Source organism: Lampris incognitus, chromosome 14, assembly GCF_029633865.1.
Source record: "Lampris incognitus isolate fLamInc1 chromosome 14, fLamInc1.hap2, whole genome shotgun sequence".
In the NCBI taxonomy this organism is placed as follows: domain Eukaryota; kingdom Metazoa; phylum Chordata; class Actinopteri; order Lampriformes; family Lampridae; genus Lampris; species Lampris incognitus.
Window position 1 is genome coordinate 37,641,240 of NC_079224.1, and position 22,154 is coordinate 37,663,393.

Consider the following 22,154-nt stretch of genomic DNA (forward strand, 5'->3'; position numbering starts at 1 on the left):
CCAACATGTTGCATTGTGTTATTCGATTTTCATATTGACAAGACAGTCCAGATCAGTCTCAACAAGCTTCAAGGTAAAAGAAAAGGTGTCCACTGTGAGCTGCATTGACGTTTAGCAGCATTATTATCACATGGTCAAAGCTCGTCTGTTATTACAGAAAGGCTTTCATATCACATGGTCAGACCTCGTCTGTTACTTCGTCCACTTCAGCATGCCCTCTGTACTGACCACTGGGGGAAAGATATCCGGCTCTGATGCGATGTATGACACAGGCAGGCAAGACGATACGGTTCCCTTTGCCAAGTTACCCCGCCTTGTAGCACCCACTCACCCCAAAAAAAAGATAAGCACCCAGACGATATTGTTTGCAGAGAGCAAAGGACAAGGAAGAAGGTGGTTATTCATCAGGAAGTTACAAGTACTGATCATATACTGTACGTACTGATCACATACTGTAATGTTAGCAGCTGTCCCCAGAAAGTTGAATCACTTCATCTGGACACAAAGTTTAGTGGGATAAACATTTCATCACTCATCTCAGTGACTCTGTCAGTCTCATCTTACTGCAGGTATCCCAAACTTTATAAATGGCACAGTTAGTCCGCGGTGGCGTAGCAGTCTAAGCATCGGCTTGGTGTCGATGCAGTTGCCCACTGGGGACTGGGGTTCGCGCCCCGGTCTCGTCAGATCCGACTATGGCCGGACTCGATGAAGCAGCAATCATTGGCAACGCTGTCTTCGGGAGGGGGGCGGAGTCGGCTTGTGTTCGTCATGTGAATGCGTCTCTGTGTGTGTCGGAAAAACAGTGGTTCGGCTTGGATTCGCCTTGTCACGAAAGTGGGGAGGCGTCTCCTTCGAGACTGCCGGCCAGAGAGATGCAGTTGGCGAACGCATGCAATACGAGGGTGGGTGTTTGATTTAAAATAGGGATCAATTGGCCACTAAATTGGGAGAAAAAAGGGAAAAATCAGAAATAAATTTAAAATAAATAAATAAATAAATGGCACAGTTGCATAGCAACCAGCGAGCTAACACAGGTTTCATGTGCAAATTGCCGTGCATATTAAACCAATCGCCGGTTTCGGTTATTATGCAACTAAGCTGGTTTTGGTTGTTAACACAGTGGTCATTGCAATCGCAAGCTACCTAAGTGAAGACAACAAATAAGATAAGGGTGACGATACACTGGGCATCTTCTAGGCCAATATGATGCAATGTGCTTGCAACGGGAAGTTTTGTGAGAAATGGGAAAATATACTATAAAATTATCCAGGTAACAAGAGGTTGCCAAGCAATCAGTACAACCGTGTTGAGAATACCACTTGTCTAATGTTGCCATGTATCACCACACTATTCATCCATCCATTATCCAAGTCGCTTATCCTACTTAGGGTCGCAGGATGCTGGAGCCTATACCAGCAGTCATTGGGCGGCAGGCAAGGAGACACCCTGGACAGGCCACCAGTCCATCACAGGGCCAACACATTCACACCAAGGGACAATTTAGTAGTCACCACACTAGCCTTTAGCTATTACTTTGTTGGCCAAAACTCAGCGTACTCACTCAACGGTCATCTGCCGACCCTGCTGGCATTGGTTGTCTTTTCCAGTTTATCTTCGGGATCCTGAAGAAAGTATCCAACACACCTCTGTCCATGTGAGGGGTAAAACTTTCATGAATAGTAATGCACTCATGGGCTGTATCGGGGTTGGCATCGGCGACAGCATCCAACAAAACCTGCTCACGCTGAAATTCATTGCAGCAGAATGATTCAATTTCTGTTGAGCAACAGCACCACCAGTCACTGTTTGCTCTCGGCAGCTGAGGTTCTGGATGGTCCCCGCCGGCCATATCCTCTTGCTCGGCTATTGCAGCAGCAGCCTCAGCCTCTCTACGCTGCCTTTCTTTGGTTGTACACTCTGGCTCGAATAAATACAGTTGAATAGCCGAGTCAGTCAAAACACTGTAAAGCGTACCCTCGTCCATAAGATCCTCTGCACTTATATTTTGGGATGCCATCTTCGCTATGGGAAATGCAGCTCATTTGCAATACAACTAAAGAACACATATAGAAGCTTTGTTTTTGAGTGGCATCTAGAGCACGCCCCCTAGAGGCGGCAACTAAAAATCATAGTTGAACTTGTCGGCGGTTCTTCCTTGTCACCAACTACGTCACTGACGCCTCAAATGACGATGCTGATGCCGGAGTTAGAACAGATTTTGCAACTACGTCCCTGAAAACAATGAAAGAGTGAGGATGGTTCTGCAGGAGGAAGATAAAAGAAGGAAAAAGAAGCACAGGGTTTGGGAGCTCATAAGTTAAAAGAGAGTGCACAAGATTTTATAAGGACAGAGTGAATAAGTTAGAGAGAGAGAAGGAAGGATATAATGATATATGATACGAAGAGAAAGAGAGATAAAAGAGAGTGGCGAGAGAAAGCAAAGAAGGTGGGCAGAATAGTAAGTAAGCTCCTTGATGAAAAGCTCTCGCCTGCTCTGCATTGCCTAAGAGAGTATGAGTATGGACGTGAGAGCCATTCCCATTTGGCTGTGCCGTCCAAATGGATATGTTAACAATGCACATAACAAGGCTACTGCCGAGAACTTTCTGCGAAGACGCATCGATTTTTACGCCACACCAATCGAGCCATTACTCAAAACAAATGCCCCATTTATCTGGCTTAGCTAAGCATGAGTGGGCGTGCGTGTCTGTGTGTGATTGTGTGTGCATGCACACGTGTTGGGCACGCTAGCAGTACTCGCCTCTCAGGCAAATGAATAGCCGAGGCAGGCACAGATAAGCATTGATCTTCTATTAAATTTTCTAGCACACACATACACACCCTCCTCCAACAATCGATGAGATTGATCCGATTAGATAATCTTGATATGATTGCTACTGGGTCAGGTGGATTTGCAAGATCCTATAGTGTGCAGCATTGAACTTGTCCTTGAATCTACGGTATGAAGCCAAAGTAATAGCTCTGTGTGTGTGTGTGTGTGTGTGTGTGTGTGTGTGTGTGTGTGTGTGTTACCCTATACCAGTGACTGTCAACCTGGGTTCTGGGCCCAATGCAGCACTCTTAATATTTGAGAGAGGAACATGTGGTATGCCCCAGAGAACCAGAATTATAACAGCTAAACTGAGACAAAAATAGAAATTGGCCTTGACACACGCAAAACACTGTACGTTTGGGCATTCGGGTGGCGTGGGGGTCTATTCCGTTGCCTACCAACACGGGGATCGCTGGTTTGAATACCTGTGTTACACCCGGCTTGGTCGGGCGTTCCTACAGACACAATTGGCCATGTCTGCAGGTGGGAAGCCGGATGTGGGTATGTGTCCTGGTCGCTGCACTAGTGCCTCCTCTGGTCACTTGGGGTGGCTGTTCAGGGCGCGGGGACTGGGGGGAATAGCGTGATTCTCCCATGTGCTACGTCCCCCTGGCGAAACTCCTGACTGTCAGGTGAAAAGAAGCGGCTGGCGACTCCACATGTATCGGAGGCATGTGGTAGTCTGCAGCCCTGCCCAGATCGGCAGAGCGGGTGGAACAGCGACTGGGATGGCTCGGAAGAGTGGGGTAATTGGCCAAGTACAATTGGGGAGAAAAAGGAGGGAAAAATCCCCCCCCAAAAAAACAAAAAACTGTACATTCCATATCTTCATCACTGATGACTGATTTACAAATGTGTAGTAAAATGTCCATAGCACACAATTAAAAGCTGCTTTCTACCGCCATTATTAAATTGAATGATTAGTAAACTAATGCTTGCCAGCTGTAGGCAGTACAGACAGTGTAATTTATGTACTCCTATGCATTAACTGCCCCCCCCCCCCAAAAGCCCTCGAGAAACACACACACACACACATCACTGGTTTGGAATCAATACACATTTTGAGGAGAGCACATAATGGGCACTGTAAAACTGACTGTCCTGGACCGCATTATGAGGAGGTAATGAAAGTAAAAGCCGGTGAAAAAGGAGACATAGGGAAGCGGTAAAGGCAGAGGCTTACAGATAAAAACAAAGGAGCAGGAAATATGGGTGTAGTCACATGAATGAGGTGTAATTTATACGTGTACGTAGCGTAAAGCTTTGTTGTAAACTGGAACACAAAATGTGTATTACAGTGAAGTTTCAACAAGTGTGTCTAATGTGAGTTCCTGGATATCAAACGTTCATCTGTGACTTTCTGTAGTGGTGCCATAATACTTGTTGTTAAAGTGTACTGAAGTAGCATATCACACGACAGTTAAGCTACGTTCAAGTAAAAAGAATGTTATAAATGCAGTTGCAAGAACAATATTTTCCATCTTGGGATGTTTAATTTGAAAGAGAACTTAATTTGCGTGTAATTATAACTATTCTAATTATCTCCCTCCTTGCTTTTGCGGCCGTTAAACTTGTACAAATAAGACAAAAAGAAACTGCGTAATTCTCAAAGCACCAGCAAAGGGTGAAATGCCCCCCTAACTGTACTGCCAAGCAAATAGCGTTTTTCTGGTGCTCCGGTGCTATTTGCACATATTACATTTGGTGATATGCATGCACTGGGTGCAAAACTTGCCCCCGTCTATGCAAATGAGCCTCATTGGAAAAAAAAGTCCAAATCAAACACCAACACTAATAGCCACAAACAGTTAGAGTGAAAATTATTGGCATCTTCAGAGTTGGCGGTAAGTGACACCCAGCCTGTCCGGTGATCATGGCAGCAGCGACTGCCGCTAGACGGCACTGTCATGCCAGGTGCACTTGTGAGCGGATACTTCGAAAGAGAATCATTTTTTGATTTAGCTGAGACTGACGTTAAACTGCAACTGCCGGGTCGTCGGCGACTAAACCGGCACCCCTACTTCAACCCCTGGGTTGTTGTGAGGAGGGTGTGTGGACACCCAGCAGGACTAAAAACAAAACCTGCCAAAGGGCGGAAGAGTGCTCTGTAAACCAACAGCCATCCATACTTTGAGAGGAGACAGGGACCACCAGGCACTCCCCCTACTGAAACACAATGATGACTCAACCTGTTGAGGCATCAGCTGTGCTCCTACGACCTCCACAGGTTATGGAACTGATGATGATGATGATGATGATGAAATCATTCGCAGATAGGTACAGGTTGCAATAAGACAAAACAACAGCAAATTGGACACAGCTGCAAATTTTCATGGCGTGTTTGTGTTGTAATATCATAAGCACAACATCTTTTGTGAATCGGACCTTGAGACGGGGCAGATAGGGGCTGCAAGTGATGCCAAATTCATGGTGCTATCAGTGGCCGCAATCCATTCTTTGTGAATTCGCCTGTGACTGTTTTGTCAGAGTGATTGTTATTTGGGATGCTTTAACTGTGCGCTCTCCCTCGTGCCTCTTGGGGCATGGAGAGCTGTTTTCTCTCTCACTCTGCTCTATGCTGGACTTTTTAAATGTGCTACCAGATGTGGAAAGAGTAGCAAAATGTTCCATTCTGAGCGTTTCAGTAGTATCCACCAGCAGCAATATATTCCGCTCGTTAGCATACTGCACCAACTCATTTTGAAAGAGCCAACACCCCGTTCTGTGTTTACCACTGGTACTTGATCCAGCAGCTTCAAACTGATCACTCAGTCAGTCACTCACTCAGTCTGTCAGTCAAACACCCAGTTCTGTGTTTACCACTGGTTACTTGATACAGCAGCCCAGTCATTTCAAACTGATCACTCAGTCAGTCAGTCAGTCAGTCAGGGATATTTGTGTTTGTAGGGCTGGCCCGCTGGCCCGCTGGCCTGATCCAGCCAAAAATACAAATTTATTCTACCCCATGTTTAGCTTTGCATTTCTTTTTGTATTTTATTTCCCCCTTTTTTCTCCCCAATTGTACCCGGCCAATTACCCTACAATTCCAAGCAGTCCCAGTCACTGCTCCACCTCCTCTGCCGATCCGGTGGAGGGCTGCAGACTACCACATGTCTCCTCCGATACATGTGGAGTCGCCAGCCACTTTTTTTTCACCTGACAGTGAGGCGTTTCACCAGGGGGACGTAGCGCGTGGTAGGATCACGTTATTTCCCCCAAGTTCCCTCCTGAACAGGTGCCCTGACTGACCAGAGGAGGCGCTAGTGCAGCGACCGGGACACATACCCACACCCAGCTTCCCACCCACAGACACGGCCAATTGTGTCTGTAGGGATGCCTGACCAAGCCGGGGGTAACACGGGGACTGGATCCGGTGATCCCTGTGTTGGTAGGCAACAGAATAGACCGCCACGCTACCCGGATGCCCCTTAGCTTTGCATTTCTTATTTAACCTGCGATATACGTGGTTTGTCCAAGTGGTGTTGCCGTACATAGCTGTCCAAAGACGAGGACTGTATCCATTTATATTTAGGGATACAATGGTGACTGGGTCCCCCCACTATCTGGCAAAAAGAAGAACCACTCGCCAGCGAGCAGGTGAAAGTTTTGCGAACAAGAGAGCAATTACAGTTGTTGTGCACTCGGGGATAATAGTCACACGCTCCTTTGAATTCTACAACAGCTCAAAGCGTGGGTTTCTCCTCACGGGTTACAATACTGCTCTCATGAGCAGAGAAAGCACTGTGAAAGCACTCGCAAGAATAATTTGCGTGCGTGGCTGTTTGAGCTGCACACACGGCTCCTCTACATCTGCGCGCATGGGTATCATTTGCACTCGTGGATTTTGGTTTTGATATGCCGTCATACAGTGTGCTCTTTCGCTCTTCGCCTGGCAAAGAGCTAGAAAATTTTTGACAATGTTAGAAATGGGAACTAGACACACATCTGATTGTGGGTAGAATCAACACTTGCATGTACAGTAGAAGAGAAACAAGGTCAGATCTAGAGAGAATAAAAAAGGGGAGCCGGGAGAAACAACAACATCAGCAGTCTAAGTCTAGCATAAAAAATAAGCCTCTTCGGGCATCCGGGTAGCGTAGCAGTCTATTCCGTTGCCTGCCAACGTGGAGATTGCTGGTTCGAATTCCCGTGTTACCGCTGGCTTGGTCGGGTGTCCCTACAGACACATCCAGCTACCAATTGGGAAGGGTAGCTGGATGTGGGTATGTGTTCTGGTCGCTGCACTAGCGCCTCCTCTGGTTGGTCGGGGCACCTGTTTGGGGGAGAGGGGGAGGGGAACTGGGGGGAATAGCGTGATCCTCCCACGCGCTTTGACCCCCTGGTGAAACTCCCCACTGTAGGTGAAAAGAAGCAGCTGGCGGATCTACATGTATTGGAGGAGGCACGTGGTAGTCTGCAGCCCTCCCCGGATCAGCAGAGGGGGTGGAGTAGCGACTAGGATGGGTAATTGTGGGGTAATTGGCTGGATACAATTGGGGAGAAAAAAAGGGAGGGGGGGGGGAAGCCTCTTCATGTTTACCTTCATGGCTGGTCTCCAGTTCGATCTCTCCTCCATAGCTGCCGTAGCCGCCATCAGTTCGAGCCCTGACCCTGAACACATAGGTGGTCCCGGGTTTCAGCCCGTCCACCGTCATCATGTTAGAGCGAGTCTTCAGGACTGTGTAGTTCTGCTCCCGCTGGTTCTGGAGAGGGATGGCGGGGAAACACAGAGTAGAAGAGGATTTAAAAGGGAAGTTAATCTTGTCCACCATCACCACGAGGAGCGGGACAGAGTTAAAGAGATGGATGAAAAAGCAGAGGTTTAGACTGCATGCAGGAGAGTGTGTAAGAATGGGTAGATAAAACTGAATCTGAAAACAGTTACACTTCTTTTGGGGCCATGCACACTTCACTACGTTTTCATTTGCTCCTCGCTGGAGCGTGTGCCGACACTTATATACCAGCATCTGTCAAGTGCCGTATCTTATCCTCGCCACACCAGGGCGACTTGTGAGCATTAACCTCAGCGCTACGCTGTGTGAGCTCCCGTGCTGCAGTTAGTGGATGTGCGTGTGCGTGTGTCCACACATGCATGTGTGTGTCCGTGTCCGTGTAGGAGGATGAATAAAGAATAAGTGTGTCTTGTCCTGTCCGTAAGCTGATTCCCTGCAGAGAGTGTGATACTCCACCTAATGGAAGACGCTCTACGACATGGATTAACACTATTTAACTGCAAATGCCTGCCAAGACACACACACACATACATACACGCACACGCACACGCACACACACACACACACACACACACAGGCTTAATTTCATCACACTGGCTCTGTTTTACAAGGTTTCTCCGACAGATGTGTGGTTAATTGGCTTGGTGTGAGCAACGAGGAGACGTGAGGGAGATAGACAAGGGGAGAGATAGTGCGGGAGAGAGAGACATGTGACAGAGAAAAGAGAGGGGGGGAGAAAAGAGGGTCGTTTATGTTTTTCTGTGATGGTGTAAAGATGAACAAGTCATTCCAGAGACGCCCTAAGGCCAAATCTACGTACAGTTAAATTAGTCGACACATGTTTTAAACAACAAAACATATTAGGAAGGGAGCAGAGGAAAGGAGAGAGAGCAAGAAAGAGAGAGAGGCAGACAGACAGAGAGAGAGACAGAGAGATAGAGACAGAGAGAGAACAAGCGAGCAAGAGAGAGAAGGAGCAAGAGAGAGAGCGAGAGAGACAGAGAGGGTGAGAGAGAGCAAGAGAGAGACAGAGAGGGTGAGAGAGAGCGAGAGAGCAAGAGAGAGACAGAGAGCGAGAGAGAAAGAGAGAAAGAGAGAGAGAGCAAGAGAGAGAGAGAGAGCGAGAGAGAGAGACAAAGAGAGAGAGTGAGAGAGAGAGAGCAAGAGAGAGACAGAGAGCAAGAGGGAGGGAGTGAGAGAGAGCAAGAGAGAGACATTAAGTATTTTGTATATGTTATTAATGTTTTGGCAATATAAGAATGCTTTCATGCCAATAAAGCAAATTTGAATTTGAGAGAGAAAGAGAGCGAGAGAGAGCAAGAGAGCGAGAGAGAGAGAGAGAGAGAGTGAGGACAAAGCGAGTGTTTGCCTGCATTTGTGTGTCTCACCTTCTCGTAATAGATGACCTCATACTCCACTATCGCTCCATCGGGCCTGTCTGGACCCTGCCATGCCAATGTCACGCTGTCCTTACTCCTCCTCTCCTTCAGCACCACACTCACTAGGGAGAGAGGACACACAAGGCAGCGACAAGAAAAGAGGATGAGAGACAGAGACAGACGGAGAAAACCAGGTTGAAAGATGTGAGGAAAAAAGCATAGAGAGGCAGAGATCAAAAGAGGGAGGAGGGAGAGAAGGGGGTGAAGAACAGTACTTTTAGATGGATATCTTCTGCGTCATGATGACGGCAGTAACAGACTGGGAAATAGTTGGTGTGTGCGCTCCTCCGAGCACGTGTGTGTGTGTGTAACCTGAGTACGACACCGGATCGCTCGTCATGTAGTTTTATCTAATGAGAGGGCACCGAGTGGCGCTCAGGAAGTGTGTAGGTGGTTTCCACACGTATGATTACAGCATTTTCCCGTGTGCATGGGATGTACTATATGTGCACTCTGAGTGCAAACCAGTTACGTATGTTATTTGTGCATGCGTGTGTGCACATGTGCACGTGGGTTGGATATGTGTGTGTGTGTGTTTTAGTGAAAAAGTGAAGCGTTGCACCAAGTCACCCCACCTTGCCAGATGTGCATGTGGGTGTGTATGGATGAAGGTACTCATGGAGAGCCGTCATTTTTTATATCAGAGCGCTACAGCAGTGAATTCACAGTTTACGTGTAAAAACAACAAAAAAGTGTGCGCATGACATGATAAAGATAATTAAGACATTCTTGAAAATCCAACGAAAATTATTTTATCCAAGATACAAACCAGTGATCCTCAAGCTGGTCCTTGGGTACATCCAATACAGCTGGTTCTCTATTGGAAGTACTCGAGCACCGGACTGAGAACCACTGATATAAACAAATATTTCACACTAGTCTATTGTTTTTTTCTGACCGGTCTATGTATTTTGTAAAACTTGAACTTTTCAATTCAGTCTACATAGAAAATATGAGAATGAGCAGTAAACTGTCAGCAAACATGCAGCCATACCTTGAAAATCTACATTTCAGGGGACAGAAGTTATTTTTGTGTAGATACTGACAGTGTTTGTACTCTATTTTTTCTTTTTGTTTGTTTTTCTCATTGGGATGGCATGCCTCTCACCTGTCTGTGATGTGGTGACATTAACCACCACCACCCCTCTGGGCGAGGGGCTCAAGTCAGAAACTCCGTTCTGGCTCTCGATGATGAAGGTGTAGTTGGAGTCCGGCTGCAGGTCTGTGACCAGGACCGTGGCCGACAAAAGGCCAAACTGTCTGGGCACAAAGTGGACACTGCTGCCACAGGGAGCGCATTTGCCGGTGTCAGCGAAGCACTTCCTGCAGTGAAGACTGTATGTGACGTCTCCCCGGCCTCCCATGTCTCGGGGTGGGGACCACTCCAGCGTGACACATGTCTCGTTGACCGTTGAGATGGGGTTTTCTGGAGCTGAAGGAGGACCTGCAGGGGGGAAAAGGGAGAGCGTGGCAAAAACCTCTTACTTCAGGGAGGTGATTTTAAATATGAGTCCAAATCTGAAACGAGAAAACAAAACATGAGGAGCATTTTCATCTCCAACCTATGAGAAGGTACATGTCAAAATAAGACATTTGAAAATAACGTCAGTTTTCTCAAAGACGCCTTTCAGGCCTCATGCATCATTTGTTCCCGCTTTTATTTCTCTCGATCTGCCTCGCTGTATCTCTGCCTAGCCTCAAATAGGTCAGTCTCTTTAAAGTTGCACTCAAACCCGCGTAGTCATGAGCAGCAAAAGCAGTCAGCAGTCATCCATTTTCAATGAGAGCTGGCAACGAGGAGCGGGTACATACCAGTACCCGGAGTGTAGAGTTGAAGTTTAGCTGAGGCTAGCTTTATGCAAATTAGCGATGACGTACTTGCAGCTTCAGGGATGTCTTCCAGCTGTAACAGCTCTATTAAAAACTTGACAAGCAGGGCGTCTGGGTAGCATAGCAGTCTATTCCGTCACCTACCAACATGGGGATCGCTGGTTCGAATCCCTGTGTTACCTCCGGCTTGGTCGGGCATTCCTACAGCCACAATTGGCCGTGTCTGCAGGTGGGAAGCTGGATGTGGGTATGTGTTCTGGTCGCTGCACTAGCTCCTCCTCTGGTCGGTCGGGGCGCCTGTTCGGGGGGGAGGGGGAACTGGGGGGAATAGCGTGATCCTCCCACGTGCCACGCCCCCCTGGTAAAACTCCTCACTGTCAGGTGAAAAAAACCGGCTGGCAACTCCACATGTATCAGAGGAAGCATGTGGTAGTCTGCAGCCCTCCCCGGCTCGGCAGAGGGGGTGGAGCAAGACTGGGATGGCTTGGGAAAATAGGGTAATTGGCCAAGTACATCTGGGGAGAGAAAGGGGGGAAAATTTAAACGAAAAAAAAAAAAAACTTGATAAGCGATTGGGCAAAGCCGAACTGCAAGAATGCTAGCATCGAGCAACTAGCAACCAGAGAAGCCACGAGCGCTCATGAAGCTTTTGGTGTGAGTGCAGGTCTAGACAGACAGAATGGATGGGTTGTGGCTGGGTGGAGATTCCCCCCTCCCCCTTTTCTCCCCAACTGCACCCGACCAATCAACCCACCCCCTCTGCTGATCTGGGTAGGGCTGCAGACTACCACATGCCTCTTCCAATACATGTGGAGTCACCAGCTGCTTCTTTTCACCTGACAGTGAAAACGATGAACACCTGACAGTGAGGAATTTCACCAGGGGAACGTAGCGTGTGGAAGGATCACGCTATTCTCCCCGGTTAAACCCCCCCCCCCCAAATAGGCGCCCTGACCAACCAGAGGAGGCACTATTGCAGCGACCAGGACGCATACCCACAAGCCGGAGGTAACACGGGGACTCGAACCGGCAATTTCCCATGTTGGTAGGCAATGGAATAGACTGCTACACTGCCCGGACGCCCCCGGGTGGAGACTTTTTAAAAGTGACTGACAGTTCAGCTCTCTCTTGCTATCAAATTGCAGGTCAGGTGCATTTTGTTATTTATTTTTTTCATTCTTCGTGCAGACCATCCTATATGACTCGCATGCGAAACAGCGACTGACATCTCAGCCATTTCACAAGCAACTTCTTCAAACACGGAAAACTGTAATACGTGCCCTTCAGTTTAGCTTGATCCAAAATCACTTTGCCACCCTTCCAGCAACTCCATCACTCTTTTTTTCCCAGCTAACTTCTAAGTTTTAGTACCCCATGTGTGTCACAGGTTTTTTTCCCATATCACATTAGATCATCGTTTTCACCGAAGCCACAATGGTGACGAGGCCAAAAATTCTCGCCTCGTATGCCGTGTTCGCCACTTGCAGGAGCGGCTCAGTAGAGATGACGAGGATGAACAGCGACAGTACTCAAGTGATTCTTTTGTGACTAGGGGTACATTTCCACATCTGGAACTTCTCGAGATGCGATGAACTAAAGCCAAGAAAACTGCCGTTTGACTCAACAACGCTGACATCAGCGCTGACATCATTATCAAAGGGATAACTTCACAAAAGTGTCTCTTGACAACATTATAAATTCTGTTTATTCAAGCTTCATACGAGCTTGCGATCACGTTCATATATTTATCAAAATGTTGAGAGATCATACTGTATATTGTATTTGGATTCTGCTGTAAAGTGGGTTTTCGTCTGAAGCGGCACAGGAAAATTCACAATATTTTATCATTAAACATGCACAGGCTGCTACTCTCTGAATAATTCTCTTCAAAATCTTCTTGAAACAGTTCATAATGGTAGCCTTTTCCTCTACTATATGACCGTCGTGAACATAAATCCCAGCTTGCTTGTGTCTTTATACATGCTCAATAATTCAGGTAAGAAACTCGCTGAAAGTTGAGTCAGTTCATCTGGACACAACGGTTATGGAGAGAGACGTTTCATCACTCATCTAAGTGACCTCTTCAGTCTCAACTGACTGCAGGTATCCCCACCCTTATACACAATACAGTTATATAATGACCGAAAAGTTTCATATGCAAATTGCCATGACCATTACAGTTGTTGTGATGGCACAACACAGAAGAGCTAATGTGTCAGGCCAGGACTCCGCAGCCTACACCCATCTACAGGCCGGTGGCCACTCCTTCAAGGGATAATGATATCAAAATCTGAAAATTCCTATTGACAGGCTGTGTTCCGAGTTGGAATGTGACCACGGAGAGATTCAGTGGCCAAAAACAGTGCGTCTGCAGCCACTCGAGAGAGATCTGTGATTGACTGTCGATGGTGTCCAATGACAAATTGTGCCGGTAGATACATAGACACCAGTCAATTTGCATATAGGGCGTGTCCGTAGCGAGATGCTATAAAACCACGGAGAAGCCGTTCTTTCACCCCCTCCTGCTAGCTACTTAGCTCAAGTTTGTGCTATTTTGCTGAGAATTTATTATTGACCTTGCTACGATGTATTGCTATCTATCTATCAGTCTAAATATCTATCATCTAACAGTTATTTGTATCACCAAATCCTCCTCCTCGAAACTGTAATCCTCGCAGAGGATCTCCCTCTCACTCTCCGACATTTTTTGTAAATAACAAGTGACGAGCGGTACCAAGCCCCACCCACCCAGGAAGACAGTAGCCAATAGATTTGAATTCTTAAAACCACACATATTTTCGGTTGTGATTCAAATTCCCAATGTTAAAAAATGTGTTCATGTCAGTCTCTCTTTCAAGGATGAGGATGTGCACATCCTTGTTAGGGAGGAACGCTGGTTTGAACGGGGAGTCAAAGAGGCCATCTATGTGAAGAGGGAACAACCATCCCTGAACCGGGGGGGGGGGGGGGGGCTAAGAATACATCTGTCACCATCTTACAATGCTGTGATTGCAACCATTTCCCAATCCTCTGGAAACAGTACACATGGTCATTGTACCTCTAGTTAATGGCCACGGTAATCTGCATATGAAACCGACTGTTGTTTTTGGTCGTTTATGCCACTGTATTGTTTATAAGGGTGGGGATACCTGCAGTCAGTTTGGACTGAAGAGGTCACTTAAAAACGTTTCTCCCAATAAACATTGTGTCCAGATGAACTGATTCAACTTTCTGTGACTAGCTTGATTGTGTGTTCACTTTCTATACGTGTGTCTGCCATTGTGCGTGCTCACATACAAATATCTGGGGGTCTTCAGGTGTCTAGCTGTGACGCAGACTTACACAGTAGTCATCAGTCCGAGCGGACATAATCATGCACCTAAACAGCACAAGAAGGTATGTAGGAGCAAAGGACCCTTTCTCGATGGTCCTGCTGGTCTACCAATCAGCCTGATGACATCTCATCAGGTCTTGGCTGTGAGGTGGACCCCAGAGGGATTTGGCCAAGCCTGGGACTCTGCTGATTAGTTTGTCCGGCAGAAAACCTCTTTAAAGAGCAGCAGGGTGCGTGTGTGTGTGTGTGTGTTGGGTGTGCACTGGGTGTGGGTAATGGAGGCTACGATGGGATAATTGAGGCTGTCAGTCATCAATCTCCGGTTAGAGGCATGAGGCCCGGTGGTCTTTATCTTCCCTTCTTCTACCTTTCCTACATCAGCTCTTGTCTCTATGCCATACACATCTATATATCTGTCCATCTTGATTATTTCTTGGTCTTAATCTGCGCTTTTATGTCATTTTGATCATATAACGTCAACAGGCCACTATTTCCTCTGTTGTTCTTCTCTTTGCCTCAAGTGTTTCTCCCCATCTCCCATATTGCAATGACTTTCACCTTTCTCCTCTCATTTCCTCATATCTTAGCCCTCCATCCCTCTCCATACCCTCATTCATTCAGAAGAGCGATACACTGGTGAAAAGATTGAGTGGGACACTAGGATTACTGTTTGCGCGTGTGTGCGCGTGTGAATGTGTGTGTGCGTGCACACGTCTGCACAAACCATTGCTCATTTCCATCTGATATCACCTGTCACATCTCACCTGCTGCAACGATTAATGAGTGTAATCTACCGTAACCTGATAATGGGTTTGAGTCTTGTATGTGTGCAGGAGTGTCTGTGTGTGCATGTGTGTGTGTTTCTGTAGTTCTCCCTTTCTTTCTCTCTCTCTCTCTCTCTCTCTCTCTCTCTCGCTCTCCCCCCCCCCCCGTGTCTCTGTCCTTCTCTGTAGCCCCTATACCCTAACCTCCATCATCATCCATCTCTCCCTGTACTTCTCTTCTGCTTGGAATCACTCCCTTCCCCTTTACTCTCCCCCTTGCTGTCAGTGATGTGAAGATGTGGCTTTGTCTATTGTCGTGAGTCTGTGTGTGTGTGTGTTTCTGGGGGAGATACAGAGAAAGAGACAGCGACATAAAGAGGAAGAGTGAGAAAGAGAAAAAGAGTGTGTACACGAGAGAGAAAACTGTATAGATATTAGATAGAGCTATTTACTGGTTGGAAGGATGAATGGATGGATGGATGGATGGATGGATGGATGGATGGATGGATGGATGGATGGATGGATCGAAGGTTTGATGGATGGATGGATGGATGGATGGATGGATGGATGTATGGATGGATGGATGGATGGATGGATGGCTAGATGGTTGGAAGGATGGATGGATGGATGGAAGGTTGGATGGATGGATGGATGGATGGATCGAAGGTTCGATGGATGGATGGATGGCTAGATGGATGGATGGATGGATGGATGGATGGATGGATGGATGGATGGATGGATGGATGGATGGATGGATGGATGGATGGATGGAGAATGCCATTAGGCAGCCACAACACAGTGTGTTCACTGTTTTTGCAAGAAGGTCATGACTTATGAATGACGATCAATCCATTGTGTAACTAACTGGAAAGTCACTGACTCAACTGACATAATACAAATATGGGCTACAAAAAGGAACACTTTAATGCAATGACTTAACCATGAAGAACATAGTGAATACTGCATTTCGTGCAGGTAGGAACTATCTTAAATCTGCATACTTCTTTGTGCATGTTTACATTGTGCATTATTGAACTGTACATATGTGTATGTGTACATGTGCTGTGCTGTTCTACAACTGGGTGTGCGGTGATTCACTTACGTGTGCAGGCCATGGAGCGCGGGTCAGTCTCAGCACGGTAGTAGCCTTTTTCACAGACACATTCGGAGGCTTGCTCTTGGTGGGAGGAGCTGTGTGGGGGACATTTGGTGCAATAGGCGTCGGTGGCTGAGGCCTTATAGGTACCCGGTCTGCAGGCTGTTCAGGTCATATAGACAAACACACAAAGGAAAACACATATTAGGGTTGCAAGATTTGTCACAACACAGGGGGGTCAAAATATTACACTGTACACGAGCATGTCAGGAATCAGAAATCAGGAACATTTATTTGTCATTTCATTCCATGCACATTCGCACATGAAATGAAATGAAATATCATTTCCCCCAGTCCATAGCAGTGCAACACAAAGACACAAGAACACATATATCCAAACTACAAAAAAAACTACAAAAACACATATATCCAACATATCAAAAAAAAAATTCACTGTCCAAGAGAGCGAATGCCAGCATGACTGTCTGCATGGGCTAGCAAGCTAGTTAGCTTAGCCTGCCCCGCTTCCGCATCCTGCCAGACCGCCCTCGGTGTTTCCTCTTCAGGTGCAGCTCCAAGTAGGGCCGTGGTCCCGGGGCCCACCGGACACAGCAGACCAAGCTCCCCCTGCCGATCCAACGCCAGCTCTCCCAGCCAGACACCCTCGATACACCTCCCCGCACTCCATACGACAACACCAAAAACACAGTCAATGCCAGGTGAGGCCGCCATCAGATCGCCCTCGGTATTATCGGAACTGCCGGTCTGCATGGGCTAGCAGTTAGCTTAGCCCGCCCTGCTTCTGCATCCTGTCAGACTCTTCGGGCGCAGATCCAGGCAGGGCTGTGGTCCCTGGGCCCACAGGAGGCATCAGACCAAGCTCAACCCAGCCGATCCAGCGCCAGCTCTCCCAGCCATCAAACGAAGACAAAACTTAGATGCAGACATGGACAAAGACACTGCGTGGACGGTACTGCGCGAGGCCGTCACAAACATGAGTTCGCGCAGCCATCTTCCCACACTGGAAGTGGAATATATAAGATAATGGTAGAAAAAAGAAACACAGGGCTACAAAATCCCACATCAGAACATAAAAGAAATCTGATACTTTACTGTAGGTACTGCTACGTGATGGGATAATAAAAATGTCGGTTTTCATGATGCGGTGTAACAACCACGGGAAAGACTTGGGAAAAAAAAGAGAGCTTGATTTAATATGTTGTGGCAGTAGGACTACAATAATATTATGTCGAGCCAGTGGCAAACAAAAATACAGGGTCATTATATACTGCACTGTTGCACAACACTAGTTCAACTGTCATCCACATCATATAAGGATTAGGTCAATTCACCCACATCATATAAGGATTAGGTCTTCAGGCAACAGGGGGCACAGCACACTACACAGCTCCAGTCACAATGATGGGCACAATAACATGACGCGACTACAGTCGCGGACGTTGCAGTGGCTGCATATTAGTCACAACAGGAAGTTCTAAAACATGGGTTGGAGGGGCCACGCAGCCACTTACCGCAGTGGCGGCACAGCAGATGGGGGGCGGGGAGACCTCCTCTTTTGCCTCCGAGGCGGCGAAATGGAATTCCAGGCGTTCCTCTCCGGTAATCTGACTATAGATTATGCATGTATTTATTTATATATTCATGGGCCTTGTATTCCCACCTCACACGCCATGCCTTTTTCTCATGCGGTGGTAAATGGTCTCACACCGTAAAACACCATAAGGAAAATGAGTGTGTCACAAATGTAATTCGATGTGCGTGCGCGCTCCTATGCGAGTGCGTGCGGGCCAGATCGATGGCGTGATAGATTCCGCCTGCCGCAGATTGCGTGTTCATGAGCCGGGCGTCGTTGCGTGAGCACGTGTTGAATCGGCGGAGATCGTACATGCGCACGTGTGTGTGTGTGTCTGTGTGACTGTGTGTACACACACTGATTGCTTGTGCTGGTGGTAAAGGTCACCAATTTAATCAAGCTAGATGTCGCTTGCCTCGGAAAAGCCGTAAATTATCTCGCTCAGACACACACACACACTCGCCGACACACAAGCCCACAATGCGGCGGTTTGCCCGAAGTAGAAGAAATACGGAAGTGGCCTGGAAGTAGCGCGATTCCTCACGGTGGCGGTAGGTCCTTCCGCCTGGGCGCTGTGCTCCTTCGTATACACACACAGTATTTTTAGGCAAATCATTCATCATAGGGGAGCGCGGTCCACCCGCACAATCCCCAGCAGACCTGAGGGAACATTGGCGGAGGTGGATATGCATGTGTGTGTGTGTGTGGGTGTGTGTGTGTGTGCAAAAGAGAGAAAGAGTGAGAGAAATGAAGAGAAGGACAGTAGCTCAGAAGGAGAGACAAAATGAGAGTGAGAAAGAGCGAGTGAAGGAAAGGAAGAAAGAATTCTCAAAAGGCCTCTGCTCCCTTTCCCTCCTTCCTGACAGCTCGCACAGTGCATGCACTGTGCGAGTGTGTGCAATTGTGTGCATGTGTGTGTGTGTGTGTGTGTGTGTGTGTGCTTGTATTTTCCTGGGCTCCGTCAGCTCTTTGCTAGGCTATGGGAGCTGGTTGGAAAAGCATCTTTTCTCTGGGGGGGGGGGGTGCATTTCATCCGGAGGGACCTGGCTCAGGGGGACGGCTGACCGCAGGGACACAAAAGGACCCCAGTGCTTCAGGACAGACGGGGCGAAGCCGCGCCAGGCCTGGCGTCCGCACAACAACCCGATCAAAAAAAAAAAACCCTGTGCAAGACGGTTGGCTCGGCGGCCCAGGAGTGGAGCTGCCCGCTTCTCCTCCGGCGGGAAGCGCTCTGTTACGCTTCCGATTCTCTTTTTCCTTTGCCGTCCCATTCTCTCTCCCACTTCAGCCCCCCCCCCCACACACACACAACTACTGTCTCTCCTCCTCTGCCCCCTTTCTAGAACTACTCCCAGTCCCATATCCCACGGGAAACATGTTTCTTGACTCAGTTCCCTTATGATTAATGATTTACCATACATATGAAAAAGGTACAAGTGGTGAGACACTGCACACACACGCAAGCAGTGAGCACACACACACACACACACACACACACACACACACACACACACATGCACGCACACACACAGCGAAAGAAAAGTTCTGCTTCATAGGGAAAAAAGAAAGTAATGTGGAGCGAAAAATATGAACCAATTTCCAAAGTGAATAACATTAAGCGTGGGATTCAGACCAAGTATGGTGTGTTTGTGTGTGTGTGCATGTGTGTGTGTGTTGTTGTGCGCCTTCCAGAGACAAAGAGCAGCTTCAGATCCAGTATCTTATTAAATATTCATCCCACCACCGGAGAGAGTCAGTGTGTTTATGCCAATCGATAGCTCTTAGATATGATATAGTGCCACTACTCAGGACACACCCTCAGTCACCGCGCCGGCTGAGACGGGAACCGCCCATCGTTTCAACTACGAAAACATTACACACTTACACACACACACACACACACACACACACAAACCCCAAAAGTGTAGCTTTACAACTCAGATATGTATGAGAGTGCATTGCAGGGGTCCTGCTCTGACTACAAGTTGAAGAGAAGAGTCACACAACATGTTGCGTCACACAACAGTTTCAGTTGCAAACTTTCCATAAGTGGCACCCCCAGCAAACGCACAAAAATATATCTCTATCCCGCACACCTCCTGACATTTACAGGCGCGGTCTCTAAATTCAGGCGGTGGCCTTCATCCGAGCGGCGCCCCCGAGCACGCGATGACATCAGCAACACGTCCCGGGATAAACGTCCTCTCCCTCTCCCCTGGCTGTCCGGCTTCTCCTCCCTCTGCTCCTCTTTCCAGCGCCTCCTGCTAGTTTAAATGTTAATTGTGCTGTTCTGCTTTCCGTCGTGCTTGGTTCAAGTCAAACACCGGCTCCCTGCTAACGTCACCGTAAAGGCCAGAGAGGAGAGACAGAGAACACCTTCTACGCCGGCAAGAGTACCAGGCTAAACCTCTGTGTGTGTGTGTGTGTGTGTGAATTTGTTTGAGAGGGAAGTTGTGTAAAGCTTGCTGGCCCAGGGGAGTCAAGCACCATAATGGTCACCATGGCAACAGGCAGAAGATGGAACCCTTCTAGTCCCCCTCGAGTGCCACAGTTCTCTGAGCACAGAGCAGTCTGTGTCCGTGTGTGTGTGTGTGTGTGTGTGTGTGTGTGTGCGTGCGTGCGTGTGTGTGTTGTTACACCCTTGTGTCTGTGTGGGCTACCCGGGTGCTTGTTCGGTGCAACTACTTAAAAATTGATACATCAAGCGTCAGTGGAGAAATCTGACAAAATGGAATCTGACGGCTCTTAAGGCCACTGGGGTTGAATCTGTGTGTGTGTGTGTGTGTGTGTGTGTGTGTGTGTGTGTGTGTGTGTGTGTGTGTGTGTGCGTGTGCCAGTCCGTGATACATGTTTTCAACAGGGTAAACATGTAATCATGCTATTGGGTAAACAAGGCTTAGCTGAGAGCATGGGGGTTGGGGTTAAGGTTGGGGTGGGGTGGGGGGGCGCTGTACTTTTCTTTAAAAAGGAGGGCTTGTCTACACATGGGGGCACACACAACGTTCGATGCTCAGCTGTACCGCATATTAAACAATGCAACGTGTATGTCGTCCATGAACATATTTTTCTACTATTTATCTGTTTTGCAATGGAGCGTAGACGGAAATCACCTCTTGGAAGACTTTGCACATAAATGTGTGCGTTTCATTCTCGAGCCGATCAGGAAGTTATTTGCCCAAATGAGTCTGTTCCTAGCAGGGTCATTATGGTTTTATATTTTCCACTAGCTTTTATTTTCATTTCGTTTCTAATGGTTGTTTTCAGTTCGCTTTAGTTTCAGTTAGCGTGCAGAGCGGGTTTTGCTCGTTTTAGTTGCAGTATGAATTTTAATGGGGGGGAGGGGGGGTATTTGTCAGGGGCAAGAGTTAAGAAGTTCAGAATAGGTATTAAAATAGAAAGCACAACACCTCATGTCACGTCGACGTCCCGTCTCAATAAACACGTGCGCCGATGCCTCCTCATGCATGTTGTGTTGATCACATTAGATCAAACTGACGAAGACTACAACTAGAGACATTTTCTGTATATTTTTTATTTCGTATTAGTTTTGTAGGTGGACAATATCGTTCCAGCTAGTTTTCATTTCCTTCTAAAGTTGAGTTTTCGATTTTATTTCAGTTAACTAAAATGTTTTTTTCACAGCGAGTTTTAGTTTACCATGATAAGCTGGGCTCCTAGCCACCGCAGTCAAAATGACATGTCTTTTCTGAGCAAAGGTATGAGAGTGTGTGTGTGTGTGTGTGTGTGTGTGTGTGTGTGTGTGTGTGTGTGTGTGTGGTGTTATGAGGTGGCGTTTGTGGAATAGAGATGTCAGCATCAGAGTCCAAGCCCCTGCTGGGACCCTCTCTAATCCCTAATCGGAGTTCATAACAGCCTTAAACACCATAATAATCACACCACTACAGCTAATCCTACTCTCTCTCTCTCTCTCTCTCTCACACACACACACACACACACACACACACACACACACACACACACACACACACACACACACACAGAGCAGAGAGCGAAGCGGCCTCCTTGGTCCTTTTTACAGGACACCTCAGCTGCCGGACTTTTTTTTTTTAGCTCCCTTTCAAACTTCCTCATCCCTCCTTCCAGCGAGCCACTCCACCACTCCATTTTACTCCCGCTCTGCTTCTGATTCCTGCCTTTCAAAACAACTACCCATACAGACACATATCTCATTTCCTCACAATGTGTTGCCTTGAGCACATTTATTTGTTTTTTTGCACTTGGACTAAAATGAAAACCTGCCCACAGTGGCGTGTAATTTGTTGACTACTAATGTGGCGTGTGTGGAGGGGTGGGCAAATTTCAGCCCGACATCCACCTTGGCCTCCTCGCCCCTTTTTACTTTCAATTTTGGATTCTGTTAGGGCTCAAAAATATTGCTTATCAGGCATCGGGTAGCGTAGCGGTCTATTCCGTTGCCTACCAACATGGGGATCGCCGGTTCGAATCCCCGTGTTACCTCCGGCTTGGTCGGTCGTCCCTACGGACACAACTGGCCGTGTCTGCGGGT

At 47.5% G+C, this 22,154-nt stretch overlaps 1 protein-coding gene across 3 annotated transcripts in view; it reads right to left on the bottom strand.

Moving 5' to 3' along the window:
- epha4b (eph receptor A4b) overlaps positions 1 to 22,154 on the bottom strand; it is a 107,263-nt gene that overhangs the window by 44,313 nt on the left and 40,796 nt on the right. For all 3 annotated transcript variants that reach the window (XM_056292979.1, XM_056292980.1, XM_056292981.1), the window contains 4 exons: positions 16,039 to 16,194; positions 10,117 to 10,452; positions 8,958 to 9,070; positions 7,377 to 7,539 (listed from right to left, as the gene is read on the bottom strand). In XM_056292979.1, the coding sequence (XP_056148954.1) occupies positions 7,377 to 7,539; positions 8,958 to 9,070; positions 10,117 to 10,452; positions 16,039 to 16,194 (768 nt within the window). The remainder of the gene's footprint in view (positions 1 to 7,376; positions 7,540 to 8,957; positions 9,071 to 10,116; positions 10,453 to 16,038; positions 16,195 to 22,154) is intronic.